The sequence below is a fragment of the Rhinichthys klamathensis genome, unplaced genomic scaffold (assembly GCF_029890125.1).
Source record: "Rhinichthys klamathensis goyatoka isolate OS25496 unplaced genomic scaffold, OSU_Roscu_1.1 h1tg000055l_1, whole genome shotgun sequence".
Taxonomy (NCBI): Eukaryota; Metazoa; Chordata; class Actinopteri; order Cypriniformes; family Leuciscidae; genus Rhinichthys; species Rhinichthys klamathensis.
The window spans coordinates 1,151,428-1,164,826 of NW_026606600.1; the positions used below are offsets into that span (position 1 = coordinate 1,151,428).

Below are 13,399 nucleotides of genomic sequence, written 5' to 3' on the forward strand. Positions count from 1 at the left end.
TTTATTGTGTTTAAACGCGAATAGGTCTATGAAAGATTGTAACGGTGTAAAAACAGTTTCAGTAACAACTTTTGGATTGGAAATAAAAAGAATGAAGACATGTTGTGTTGACAGCCGCGGTTCTGTTGCGCATTCCGAACGCGGAAAAGCCTATGTGAAACCACAATAAGCGCGTGCTCCTGCATCGCATACGTAATTCAAGACGCACCGCATACGCACTGCAAACGGAGGCTATGTGTGAACCTGGCGTTAAGTAATGCTGGATGAGGCATCGACATCAGACCGAGCAACGTTAAATAAGCAGCCAATGAACGCACGGTGCCCTGTCGGTATAAAAACCCGACCGCCCGTGCCGCTCACCGAACTGAATGAGCAGCTCAGTCACGTCGGGCGCGTGGATGGCGCGGCAGTTTTTACTTGCCGACTGTCATGCATAATCGCTTGACAGAGGAAAACGGCGGCAACACCATGCAGTCTTTATTGTCTGTGGCTCACTCTCCCGGGATACCTACAGCCGTTTCATTCATGTGGAAATCAGGAAATCCACAGTCGTCCAACTGGTCGGGGCTGGAGAGGGAAAACGCGACTAGTCTCGGCGATTTGGACACATTTGATAACCGGCGCGCACAGTATGGCCAGTTTACTCCATCCACCTCAATATTCCTGACAGTTCTCATGACACTGCTGGTGTTCGCCACGGTTCTCGGGAACGCGCTTGTCATTTTAGCTTTTGTGGTTGAGAAAAGTTTACGCACACAAGGCAACTTTTTCTTTTTAAATTTGGCCATAGCGGACTTTCTTGTCGGTGAGTGATATTGATGAAGGTTTGCATGTCAGTTTTCGTTTTCTCTGCAGTGTGTTGAAATGTAGCTGTGTTTTAATGGATTTTCAGGTGGGTTTTGCATCCCCGTGTATATTCCCTATGTCCTGACGGGTGAGTGGAGGCTGGGCAGAGGTCTGTGTAAACTGTGGCTGGTAGTGGATTATATGTTGTGCACCGCCTCAGTCTTCAACATCGTGCTCATCAGTTTCGACAGGTTTCAGTCCGTCACTAAAGCGGTGAGTGTATCCCAAACACACACACTTTAAAACAAGTGGACATAGTTCCAGATATGTTGGAATGTCTTTTTGCAGAAAAGGTCATTTATGGTGGAAAAAGGTTCTTTAGATTATTAAAATGTCTCTCTCTCATACACAAAATTATTTGAAGAACTGTTCAGTAAAAGGTTCTTTGAAGAACTAAAACATTTTCTTTTATGGCATCTCTGCAAAACCCTATTTGGTTATTTATACTTTCTTTTTAAGAGTGCACGGACTGTGTAGCTACAATTAGACTATGACATTTGAGCGCTCCTAATTAGTTGAAATCTGTTTTGGAGAATGGTAATTCAAACTAACGAGTCTGAGCCACCACTGACAAGAAACGGCAACAAAATAAATGTTGGTTTTCAGAGATGAATAATAACACATAATAACAGCATAATAATAACAACACAGGGATGATTCACAAGGATATCTGTGGAAGCTTGTTTCCATCACAGAATAAAACATTTTAAAAGATAATTGCGTCTTTTTATTCCCCTCAGAATTGCGAGGAAAAAAGTCAGAATTGCGAGATAAAAAATTACCTTTTTTATTTTTTATTCTGTGGCGAAAACAAGCTTCCATAGAAAAATTAAAATTCTATCCTAATCTCCTCTCCCGCATGTCGTTCCAAACGTGTATGACATATTCCTGTGGAATAGTTAAATGCACTTTTAATGTGGAAAAACACTTTGTCTTTGAACATAGATAAATCGGCTTAACAAGTAAATTATAAATAGCTACACAGACCACAATATTACAAAATAATTGCCTAATGATACATGCCTTGACAATAAAAAAAAACATGGTAATGCTGAAAATGAAGAATTTCAGATTATATGTGGTTTCCACACAAAAGTATCACTGTGAACATTTCTATATAGACAGTTCCATTCAGGAGTTAGCTGTTCACATAAAGATGAATCAATCCAACACAAATATGTTTTTACATCACATAAATACATAACTATTTGGACAGACACAGTGAGTGCTGATCTACAAATGCCATGCACACTTTTACACTTGTCAATCATGTGTCAAGATTTATTTATATCCCAGCATGCAGCAGCGCACAAAAGCATGAACCCAATTGCATCTGCTTTAGAGATGAATGCACTGAGACATCCGTTTAATTATAATATTTAATCTGGCAACCTATCATCTATCTATCTGTCTGTCTGTCTGCTCATCCACCGTTCTTTCGTTCGTTCTGTCTGTCTAGCCCTATCTGTAATTCATATTAATTCAGCTATAAATCTGTATTTCAGGTGAGTTACCATTGCCAGAAGGGGATCACCAGAGAGGCTGTTTTGAAGATGCTCTGCGTGTGGCTGGCAGCGTTCCTTCTTTATGGTCCAGCTATTATCAGTTGGGAACACATCGCAGGAGGAAGCGTAGTGCCAGATGGAGAGTGCTATGCCGAATTTTACTTCAACTGGTATTTTCTGATGACTGCCTCAACTGTCGAGTTCTTTACCCCTTTCATAAGTGTCACTTATTTCAACCTCAGCATTTACATCAACATCCGCAACAGGTGCGCAGTGAGAGAAGAACAGCCGACTCACATTCGGCTTAGGAGCCTCAAAATGAGGCCGCTCAGAGCCGGTGATGTACAGCGCGTGTTTTTTGTGAGGCCTGTAGAGGAAAGTGGGGCCGCAAATTTGTCCTCGAGGTCACAGTGCTGTCGGTTAGCTTCTAATGCAAAGGTGTCCGCCGCCGAGTTCGCCAATGGCAGACAGACTAAACGAAGAGACAGCACTATTGCAGACTTGCCTCCTCTGCAGGTCGGAGACCGGCTCCTGCCATCCAGTGAGGCACAGTTTCATTATGTGGATCATTCGGCTGGATCACACAGACATCGCCCTGATATGGTTGCCAGTCTATCCAGCCGCTTTCGCCTATCTAGAGATAAGAAGGTGGCAAAGTCTTTAGCTGTAATAGTTTGTGTTTTTGGACTCTGTTGGGCACCCTACACACTGTTGATGATCATTCGGGCAGCATGTCACGGTCAGTGCGTCCAGCACTACCTTTATGAGATCTCGTTCTGGCTGCTGTGGATAAACTCATCCATCAATCCAATCCTGTATCCTCTGTGCCACAGCAGCTTTAAAAGAGCCTTCAGCAAATTACTATGTCCGAGCAAAATAAAAATACAACCTCAGAACATCGACCAGAAGTATTAAATTTATGAGGATGACCTTGTTTACAAATGGGGCTAGTCCCCCCCTACCCTGTTTAATGTGCTTGTATCTAGCAGTAATGAACAGTAGCACAACATTTTCATGTACATAAAAAAGGTCTTTGTCTTTTTATTTACAATTTAAAATCACATTTTTTTCTATGAAATTCAATAATGAATTATTGATTTATGTATAAATGTCTGAAAGTGTCCAGCGCGGTGCCATGTTTGCCTTTGTATGTAATTAAGAAAAAATAAAAAAACTTTCAAAATAAACTACTGGTGATGTTACAAACATAATGGAGTGATATACCTCTTGAAACCACGGTCTGATATGGTCGGATATTGACCAGCCTATCATTACTGATGTAAAGGGATTGCTAGCGAAGCCTGTAGTTCCCCTAGCAACTGCGGGACCTTTAATTCGTATAATCATATCAAAGTAACCCATTTATTATGGATTATAGCAAAGTCTGAACACTTGAATCAATGCTAGTAAGATGTACAATGCATTGAGATTGAGAAACTGAGTGAGAAACCAACAGACAATACTATTAATACTTGCATGTATTAAATCATAACCAATACCTGTACCAACATTCACTGCAAAATCTGGCTCCATGGTACGCTTATTAACAATAAAAGGAACAGCTGAAGAAAGCATGAAATTAAAATGTATATATATTTTCTAAATGCATGTTATAGATCTTATTGTGAATATTTTAATCTTTAATTGGATTATTTCATTTTAAAATGTTTTTTTTGACCTTGTAATGTTTAAGCAAAATGTCAACTGGATCTTCCAATTAAATTGATAGACTCTTCTCTCTGGTGACGCATCCCGGACTGATCTAATCATAATCTAGTCTGCTTAAACCCAGCCTTTCCACAAACGACTGCAAGCATTCATTTTTGAGTGCAACATCCACACCTCAAAACCCAACAACAGTTCGGTAAAATCAAGTCTCCACCCTACATTCTTAAAAAAAAAAAAAAAAAAAAAATAAATTGTTATACTCTGGTACATGTCAAAATACGAAAGAGAAAACACCTGCATCTACTTCCGCTGTCACAGTGACTATATGAAATAGAACTTCTACAGGCCAGTGGGGTTAATATTTTTTATTTGTGCAAATGCCATGAAATCAATGATATTTTGTTGTAACTCATTTACAATTAGATTATACATACAATATATGAAGGGAGGGGGAATCATAATTCAAAAAAGTAGACAAGATGCAAGAGAAGGCTTCTGACATTGTTTCGATTCACAGCCACAGCTACTCGCCTATACACACGTTCACCCATTCCACGTATTAGTCAACACACTGTCCCACTCCACCAAAGAGTCTGCCGTAAAGTAAAAGGGTGAGAAACGAGACTATTCATTAGTTACACAAATGTCTTTAATTCAGCATGGCGTTTAAAATATTAATGCTGAAAAAACGAAGTAGAATCAAGTGTAGGTCCTCTAAACAAAGACCGTAACAATGCATGGCTCAAAGCTCTGCCTTTTTTCTCCAGTTTGGGCCGGCGGGGCAAGGAAGTGGTGTAGCAACACTAAAAGTTTTTTTTTTTTTTCACTCTCTCTTAAATATATAGTTTTCATTCTTGCTCATTTGTCTGGCAACAATAGTATCATCAAGAGGGAATGGTAGTCTGAAGGAAGCGCAGAGTAGGAGTGTTCTCAGTGTTCTCATACACTGTTCTCTAAGGAATTCACAAGAAAACGCCTCACGAAATGAGAAAGAGGAAGGAGGGAGAGAGAATAAGATAGACAGCCAGAAGACAAAAACAACATACAGAAACTATGAGCAGTAAGAGGAATGGGTAGAGAGGCAGGTGGGTTTGGCTTTGTTTTTCCCCTGGCTGGAATACCCTGGTGTGCACATGTGGGCAAATACATATATCTCTCTATGCATGTGTACACAAATATAAATGTAGATGTGTGAGGCTCCTACAGCACCAGCCCTTCGTAAGCGGGGCCTTCGGACTCGGGCGACTCTCTCTGCAGACGCAGGTGCTCCAGTGTATTGTGGAAGTGTTTGTTAATCTGCTCCGTCTCCTCGCTGGCCTCCAGGTTTGGGAGATCCTCACGGATCTTCTGGATCAGCTGATTCAGAACTTGGACCGTCACCTGTAAGACAAACAGGCACACAAACAAACAGAAAATGTAAATCCAGGATGATCTGGATTTATGCAGACAAAATTCACAGAGACAGAAAGTAATGAACAAAGACAGTGTGGAGAGTTATTCTTAGTAACAACGTGTAAGATCTTAATATTCCTGTGATTAGACTAGTTCCAGGTTACTGATTATCATCACATATCTTAGTTAGCACATATATTTCTATTTGCGTGGAATTAATGAGGCAAGATATATTAGTACCACATGGGTTGATGTGTACCATGAAACAATGACAAGAATTGTATTTCTGTTGAGTTGTCCTCATGGGCTGCAAGAAAAACCAATATACAATGCCACCAGTGTAGTCCAATTCAACAAATGAACAAATTAGCCTTTTGAGTTGGTTCTATTATATTGATTTAAAACATGCAGTGAGACCAGTGCAGTCTGACGTCAAACGAATGACTCTTAGGAATCAGTTCTTTCATACTGAAGTGAATTCATCAAAGTGGTCACTGAATCAACATCTGACCACTAAACTGCAAGTAATAATTATTTTCAGCGATGTCATTATCGAAATGTAGACAACAATGGGTTGTGAAAGATATTTGGGGTCAGTAAGATTTTAATCTTTTTTGAAAGATTTCTATTTCAAATAAATGCGGTTCTTTTCAAAATGACTATTCATCACAGTTTCCACAAAAATAATACGCAGCACAACTGTTTTCAACATTGATAAATACAATAAATGTTTCTTGAGCAGCAAATCAGCATAATAGAATGATTTCTGAAGGATCATGTGACACTGAAGCCTGGAGTAATGATGCTGAAAATTCAGCTTTGATTACAGGAATAAATTACACTTTTAAATATATAAAAATAGAAGTCGTCTCTTATGTTCACCAAGGCTGCATCTATATAAAAAAAAGTCAAGATCTATAGAAAACTGGAGGATATAAACAAAAATATTTAGGAAACAGGAGAAGTTGAAGTATAGACAGTTCTGTTGATTAATGGCCATGCATTTCTTGTTTCTACAAATGTGATCTTGCTCTCAGTGCAGACATGGTGCAAAAACTGCCAAGCACTAAAGCACTTGCTGTAAGCACTGCGAGCAATTTACCCAGACGAGAATCTCAGGTAAATTCACAGCCAGAGACACATAAACACAAAAATAACTTTGGTGTCAAGGTCTACGGATTTATAGGCAGCATTTGATTTCTGATGCTGTTTTTTTTACATTATCACAAATTCGTTTACAGCAATTCGCTTACTGTGGACGCTGGCCGACTTGGTGAGTCTCGAATTGATTCAATACCAGTAGCTACATCACAAACAGCTGTCTCTTCAAGCGATGTTCCATCTACTATTGCAAATCGTATGCAAAGGATTAATCCTACATCATTAAATAAATCCAGCAATTGTAAAGCATCATGGTTTCAAACCTTTTAGAACAGTAAACCATGCTCACATTCTTTGGGACTCTCGATCAAAACCAAGTGGGATATTAGGTGGACATTTGAACAACACTCTAAGTGTTATTCCTAAAAATGATCAAATACAATGCTTTTATATGAATCAAAGTTGGATTTTTTTTCCTATCAGAAACATGGTTGCATGAAAACTCCCCTGCTGACATGTTAAATGTGTATGGTTATAAAATGTATAGACGAGACAGAACTGACGGTAGGGGTGGAGGTGTGCTATTTTATGTTAAGGATAGTATAAGATGTAAGCAAAAGTAAGGTCTTGTGTAAACGACTTAGACAATATTACTTTAAGACCAATACATTCTGATCAAATGTCATTTACTGTAATTGGAATATATAGACCACCATCTTCAAAGACTGTATTTTATGGAAAATTAACACTTCTTAAAGAGTGCAATACTAATAATAAGATTATTTTATTAGGAGATTTTAATATAAACTGGAACGACAAAGCACAAAAGAAGAAGCTAAAAAGTATAGCAAGTAATTTTGATTTTCAGCAGATTATTGAAGGGCCAGCTAGGGTAACTAATTCCTCTGAAACGTGTATTGATTTGGCTTCCACTAATAGACCAGAAAGAATAAAGAAATATTACAATCTGGAAACAGGATTGTCTGATCACAATATGATTATGATTGTAAGAAAGCTTCCTAAAAGGAGATTTAATTTAACAATTGACAAGAAGATATAAAATTATAAAATACCTAAAAGTCAGTTAGATAATTTTGTTAGATAAAATCAAACAATTATAGACAGTTATACAAGGAAAGTGAAATGTAAACCAGGACAAAGAGAATATCTACCATGGTTAAATGAATAAATCCATTCACTCATGAAACAAAGGGATCTTGGTCTGAAGTTAGCTCTCAGATCTAAGATGGAACATGACAGGCGTTTATTTAACACATTAAGAAATAAGGTTGTAAAGGAGGCTACTAGCCATCACATGGCTACTAGCAATTATAGACCAATTAGTATCCTACCAGCAGTATCTAAAATTGCAGATGGATGAAATAGATTTCTGAACAGATAATATTACATTTGAATAGTACTCCATTCTCTTTACATCTGATGCAATTTGGGTTTCCGAAAGTTTTTCTGCATCCATAAAACAGTGGTTATTGGATAATCGATCATGTTTTCATAATTTGGAGTAGTGGCTTGTTTTTGTCTCCTAATATTTAAAGTCATTCTGTATTTGTAATAATATGCTTTGATTATGGTTATGTTTGTTGGAATGTGTTTTTTTAAAAAAAAATGTTTTATGGACCTGTGGATTGTACCATCAACCTGCCAGGGTCTACAGATGCAAAATAGACTGTATGGCTAAATCTGGCACATTTACATGATGGACTTAATGTGCATTGTCCCTTTTGAAATAAATAAATTCAAATTCAAATTCCCAACGCTGTTCTCCATTATACACATTAATGACAGAACAAACATTGACAGGTAAATGTGTCAATGAAATTCAGCGTGGGAATTTGTTTTTGTTTCGACTCTCATTTAAAGAGGCCCTTGTCCTTGGATGAAGCTCAGATGTCAAGAGCGACCTCTGTAATAAGTCTGCTGTCTGATAGGCACACCTTGACTTTAACTGCGTGTGTGTTTGTTTGTGCTTCCTCTTAACCCTGGCCGCCCTGTGTCCCCGATGTGCTCCGGCAAGTCCTGACTCAATCTCCCCAAATTGAACACGGATACAGATGCTTCCTCTCAGATGATTGAGAGTTAGGTATAATCTAGCACTGCTTGTTCCAGACAAAAATGTGGAGCATGGAGAGGGAAATTGCAAATGAGTGCGAGACGGAGAGACAGAGCAAAGGCAACAGGTTTAAAGAGAGGTTCAACATATCTGGTCATACCGCATCATTCTCTCGCTCATAGAAGCAGATGTATCTGTTGAGGATCTCGATGAAGAGCTGAACTTGCAAGGACGGGTCCATGCACTGGTTAGCGATTTTCAGAGCCTTCTTTAAGCATTCCATCACCCTCCGCCCATCACGGATCTGACAACAGAAGGAAAAAAAAAACGATTTCAGTTCAGCCTCAAATGATTCCATTTTATCTTGGCAAAGGCACCACGCTTCAGCGAATGGGGTTATATATTGGATTGGGAAGCTCTGTTGTTAGGGGCAACACATACCTCCCAACAACATGCTGTGGAGCCGAGAGAAGAAAAACAGCACGATCCTATCTCTCCACATGCATTTATGAGTCACAACAACATTCTCTATTGATCTATACTAGAAGAAAATAAGCACAACTGCTACATCAGGTTCCCTGCATTAAGTGTCATTTCAAAGGGGCTGATGAATTATTATTGATCGCTGCAAAAATGTCCGTTATATAATGCACTATACATTTAACTCTGAAAATATACACTTAACAACCTGCTTATGTCATACAGTCATAATATACACCAGAGTGAGTCAAGTGGAGGTGAAAGGTCATACAAATGATACTTTCATTTTTAACACTGGATGTGCATAAGTGCAAAGAACATCACAAAAAAACACTAAAAGTCAGATTCAGTCTTAACTTTGTTACCTCTCTGCAAAGTAAAATATACTTTATGCTGCATTTCCTTGCACTCATTAGTTAAAGAAAGAACCGATTCTGAACTGCCTAAAACAAGTTCTCAGTAATTCCAGTCTTACTTCCTGCACAAACCTACGCAAGTTTGAAACAGATCTGCATAATACCAGCCTATGATCTTCATTGGCTGTCCACGAACAACGTCTACTTTGACCAGCTCTCAAACACTGTAGTTGTAGCTGAGACTTGAACCAATCACAACAAACAGGGCCATCTGACCAATCAGAGCAGAGTAGGCTCTCTGAAAGGAGGGGTTTCTGACACTGAGAAAAGAGGTGATGCTGCAATGTATATTATGAGAAAATGAAGAGACCTCCAGAACAAAATTAGGGACCTTTAAATAGCATAATAGGGGCACTTTAAATGGAGAATAAATACTGCAAAGTATGAAGTTGAACGATCACATCGCAGCCACCACCCTGCACAGCAAAATGGCACACTGGTGCAATGCAGGTGCTAGTCACTCACGTATAAGCATGAATCATTATTTTAGCCTGTGTGACCCTGTACACTGCCAATTAACGTAATAGTTTAACACCCAGGGTTGCCCTAGGCGGGCAAACTGGATCAGAGATGGCAGATTCTACTCGACCTAACAATACTCATTCAATATCTGACCTCGTTGGCTCGTCGTTGTTTGCCCTTGTCAATTGCAATTCTTGTTGCATGTCCTCAAACTGGCAAGCCATGTTAGATAAGAGTCTGGGGAGGAGGGGGGTGAAGGAAACAACTCTCAAAGAATTTTACATTTGGACTGCAGTGCCGATTTTAAATGCTTGTTGTCAATAATGTCATATTGCTCTATTAAGTGAGCATGATCAGACATGAATACACCTTGAATGAATAAACGGAATGAGATTGTCACTGTAAATGAAAACAGTAAAAATACCCATAGCCACAGCGCACTGTAATATCTTCATAGTAGGAGCCTATTAAGACAATTTTCTTTTCAAGATGTTTCCAACTCTAACTTTGAACCAATTCTGTAGAATGGCCCATATAACCTATTTGAACAGGATTTGTTTCCAGGTATGACTACCTGGAAACGATGCCCAACCCTACTCGTACACTGACATTCAAACAACAAACTGGCTTGGCTGCCATCTTGGATTCATGATGTAAAGGACTTCATTTATATACATTTTCTGAACATTTTCTTATGAAACCAGGTTGGATAAATACGGTGAACATTCAAACACACACAGTTTGGGTATTAACAAGAATGACAATCTTCTATAACTGAACAGACAAACAGGCAGATAGGACGTCACATTCTGAACCAACTGTGTACAGCCTACACAAAATGCTGCTTCTAAAATGAATCACTGAGTTTCACTGAAATCCCTGGCAGAGTTATACAGTTGTGAGCAATTTACCCTTGATCATCATCTCAATACAAATGACTCAGAAGAACATCTTCCACCTACAGAGTCTTGAAAATGAAAAAACCTTCTAGAAAAGCTTTAAGCTTCAGAAATGACAGCAAATACCCAAAAATCCAATCCTACTCGCACTCTCATTTTCATACCTAAAATAACACTGTTCATTGTCAAAATGCCCATAATAACTTACTGAGATCACACAGAAAGACACTTAAAACTGAAAATGACACCCATTGAGAAGCATCAAGACATGATCATTCTGACAGACTCAAATCTAACAGGTTATGTAAGAAGAACCTCTTTCATCATGATCAGACATTGACTACTGCCACGATTATGGCACAACTGGAAAATAAACTAAAACAAGCACATGAACATTATGTGCCTATTTGTTCAAGACTATTCAATGAGACTTACATAACCTGCAATCCAATTACCAACTTAAGGTCAGTTTAATTCACAGTCACAAAAGAATTACTAATAATAGAAATGAAATTTTCTGAACACCAGATTTCATTGGCCCTATAAACTGTGGAAGACATGGACCAACCTCTTCTCCACCTTTGTCAGTGTTGCGTCCTGACCAGAAAAGGTGGGCACAAATACTGACTGCACGGCACTGGTCGGGTTTCTTCAGCAGTTTGGAGGCAGCCAGAGCGCACTGGGTACGCAGGGGCTCGTGGTTCTCTTCACTGAAGCACCGCGAGCGCTCAAACGTGCCAATGATCAGGGTGATGGCGGCCAGCTGAGCCTTTGAGTCACTGATCTCGTCTTCATACAGAGAGAACGCCTTGGGACACACACATGCAAAAATTAAGTCACTTTTCTAGAATTAATGTTTTGAGGTGTGAGAATCAGTCAGAGCAAAGCAATTTTTTTTTTTTTTTTTATCTAGTCTTGCTCTCAGGGTATTACCGTATCATTGTGAATAGTAATGAACATGAGAGGGAAGGATAAAGAATCTATGCACGTTAACCATCTTGATAATGACCAATTAGGCATTTAATCAAAATGCTTCTCTACCTGAGACATGAACTCATAGGCAACGGTTTCGTGGTTCTCGAAGCCAATCTCTCCAGCCGCCAGAGCCCCCTGGAGGAAGAGCCTCAGGGGTAACTCTGCCAGCTCTGCTTTGATCAGAGCGCTGATGGTCTGATGGGCGAATGAGAAAATCTTCTGACATTTCTTTTCCCATTTATCATCCTGTGGAAGAGAAAGGTTGACATGTATATAAAAAAAATCTCTTCTATTATGAACTGTGATTCAAATGCGAGTGCATTTCATTAAGTGTGAAAATATGACAGATGAGGCTTGTGTAACCATACTTCCATGAGAAAGGAAAGGTGCACTTTCATTTTCACACTATGGATGCCAAATGCAGTGCTTTAAAGGATTTCATTTTAAGGCAATTAAACTGTATTGTCTTAAGTTTTTTGGATAGAAAAAGAAAACATTTTTCACGTTTCTTAAATGACTTTTTTATGATTTCTCTCCTTGTCAGTCTCCATAAATTAGTCAATTAAATTATAGTTAAAGCTGCAGTCTGTAGTTTTTCCTCTTTGTCGCCATCTCTGTTCGAAATCTGCAATTGCAGTTATTCGCAGAATTATCAACTTTATGTGGGTTGTGCCTCACGCGGATGAATCCAATGTTTTTGAGGAGAATGTGCAGCTGTCAGTCACCACGCCGGTGATACTGTCATTCGGAATCACAGATTATACTTTTTGGAAGTATGACCAACATAAGAATTTTCACCAGAAAATGTCATCTGGCCCTGTGTCCTATGGTGTCCCCCAGGGGTCCATTTTGGGCCCAGTACTTTTCTGCCTTTACATGCTCCCCCTGGGTAACATCATCAGAAAATTTAATATTTCATTCCATTTTTATGCAGATGACTCCCAACTGTACATCCCACTTAAATCCAGCAACTCAATGCAGCCTCTTTTAGACTGTTTGAAAGAAATTAAAATCTGGATGGCTAACAATTTCCTTCAGTTAAATGATAACAAAACTGATTATATTGTATTTGGCCCTTCAAATTAAAAAAATTCCATCCCTGCCAACCTTGGCCCCCTTGCCCCCTATGTTAAATCCCATGCACGTAATCTGGGTGTTATTTTAGACTCCCATCTTAACCTAGACAAACAAATCGCATCTGTTGTAAAGACTAGTTTTTATCAATTAAGAATAATTTCCAAACTCAAGTCTGTTTTGTCATACAATGATCTGGAAAAAGTCATCCATGCCTTCATAACCTCCCACCTAGACTATTGTAACTCTCTCTACTTTGGTCTTCCTCTGACACTGGTGGCACGGCTTCAGATGGTCCAAAATGCAGCGACTAGGCTGCTCACGAACACAAAAAAGCATGAACACATTACACCTGTTCTAGCCTCCTTGCACTGGCTTCCAGTCCAGTATAGGATACAATTTAAAATACTACTGATGGTTTTTAAAGCTCTTCACGCCCTGGCCCCCAGCTATATAGCTGGTATCATTCATCCACATGTAGCCCCCAGGTCCCTCAGATCCTCCAGCTAA

The 13,399-nt window shown here is 39.1% G+C and overlaps 2 protein-coding genes across 2 annotated transcripts in view; one reads left to right on the plus strand and one right to left on the minus strand.

Moving 5' to 3' along the window:
- Positions 1–357: 357 nt before the first annotated feature.
- Positions 358–3,324, plus strand: hrh3 (histamine receptor H3). Its single transcript, XM_056248441.1, has 3 exons — positions 358–805; positions 893–1,059; positions 2,352–3,324. Exons 1-3 carry the CDS (start codon positions 430–432, stop codon positions 3,264–3,266), a joined length of 1,458 nt encoding a protein of 485 aa, XP_056104416.1. The 5' UTR covers positions 358–429; the 3' UTR covers positions 3,267–3,324.
- Positions 3,325–4,964: 1,640 nt separating this feature from the next.
- The window catches only part of vps35 (VPS35 retromer complex component), a 51,754-nt gene continuing 43,319 nt past the window's right edge, over positions 4,965–13,399 (minus strand). Inside the window, exons 14-17 of the mRNA XM_056248437.1 lie at positions 11,882–12,061; positions 11,409–11,648; positions 8,744–8,887; positions 4,965–5,399 (exon numbers count right to left, since the gene is read on the minus strand). Coding sequence (XP_056104412.1) covers positions 5,220–5,399; positions 8,744–8,887; positions 11,409–11,648; positions 11,882–12,061 — 744 coding nt within the window. The 3' untranslated portion in view covers positions 4,965–5,219. The remainder of the gene's footprint in view (positions 5,400–8,743; positions 8,888–11,408; positions 11,649–11,881; positions 12,062–13,399) is intronic.

Bases quoted from the DNA above. Each gene is read 5' to 3' on its own strand.
- hrh3 (XM_056248441.1), top strand. From the start codon at position 430: ATGCATAATCGCTTGACAGAGGAAAACGGCGGCAACACCATGCAGTCT. The intron at 806-892 runs GTGAGTGATATT...ATGGATTTTCAG, and splicing joins CATAGCGGACTTTCTTGTCG to GTGGGTTTTGCATCCCCGTG. The intron at 1,060-2,351 runs GTGAGTGTATCC...TCTGTATTTCAG, and splicing joins TTCAGTCCGTCACTAAAGCG to GTGAGTTACCATTGCCAGAA.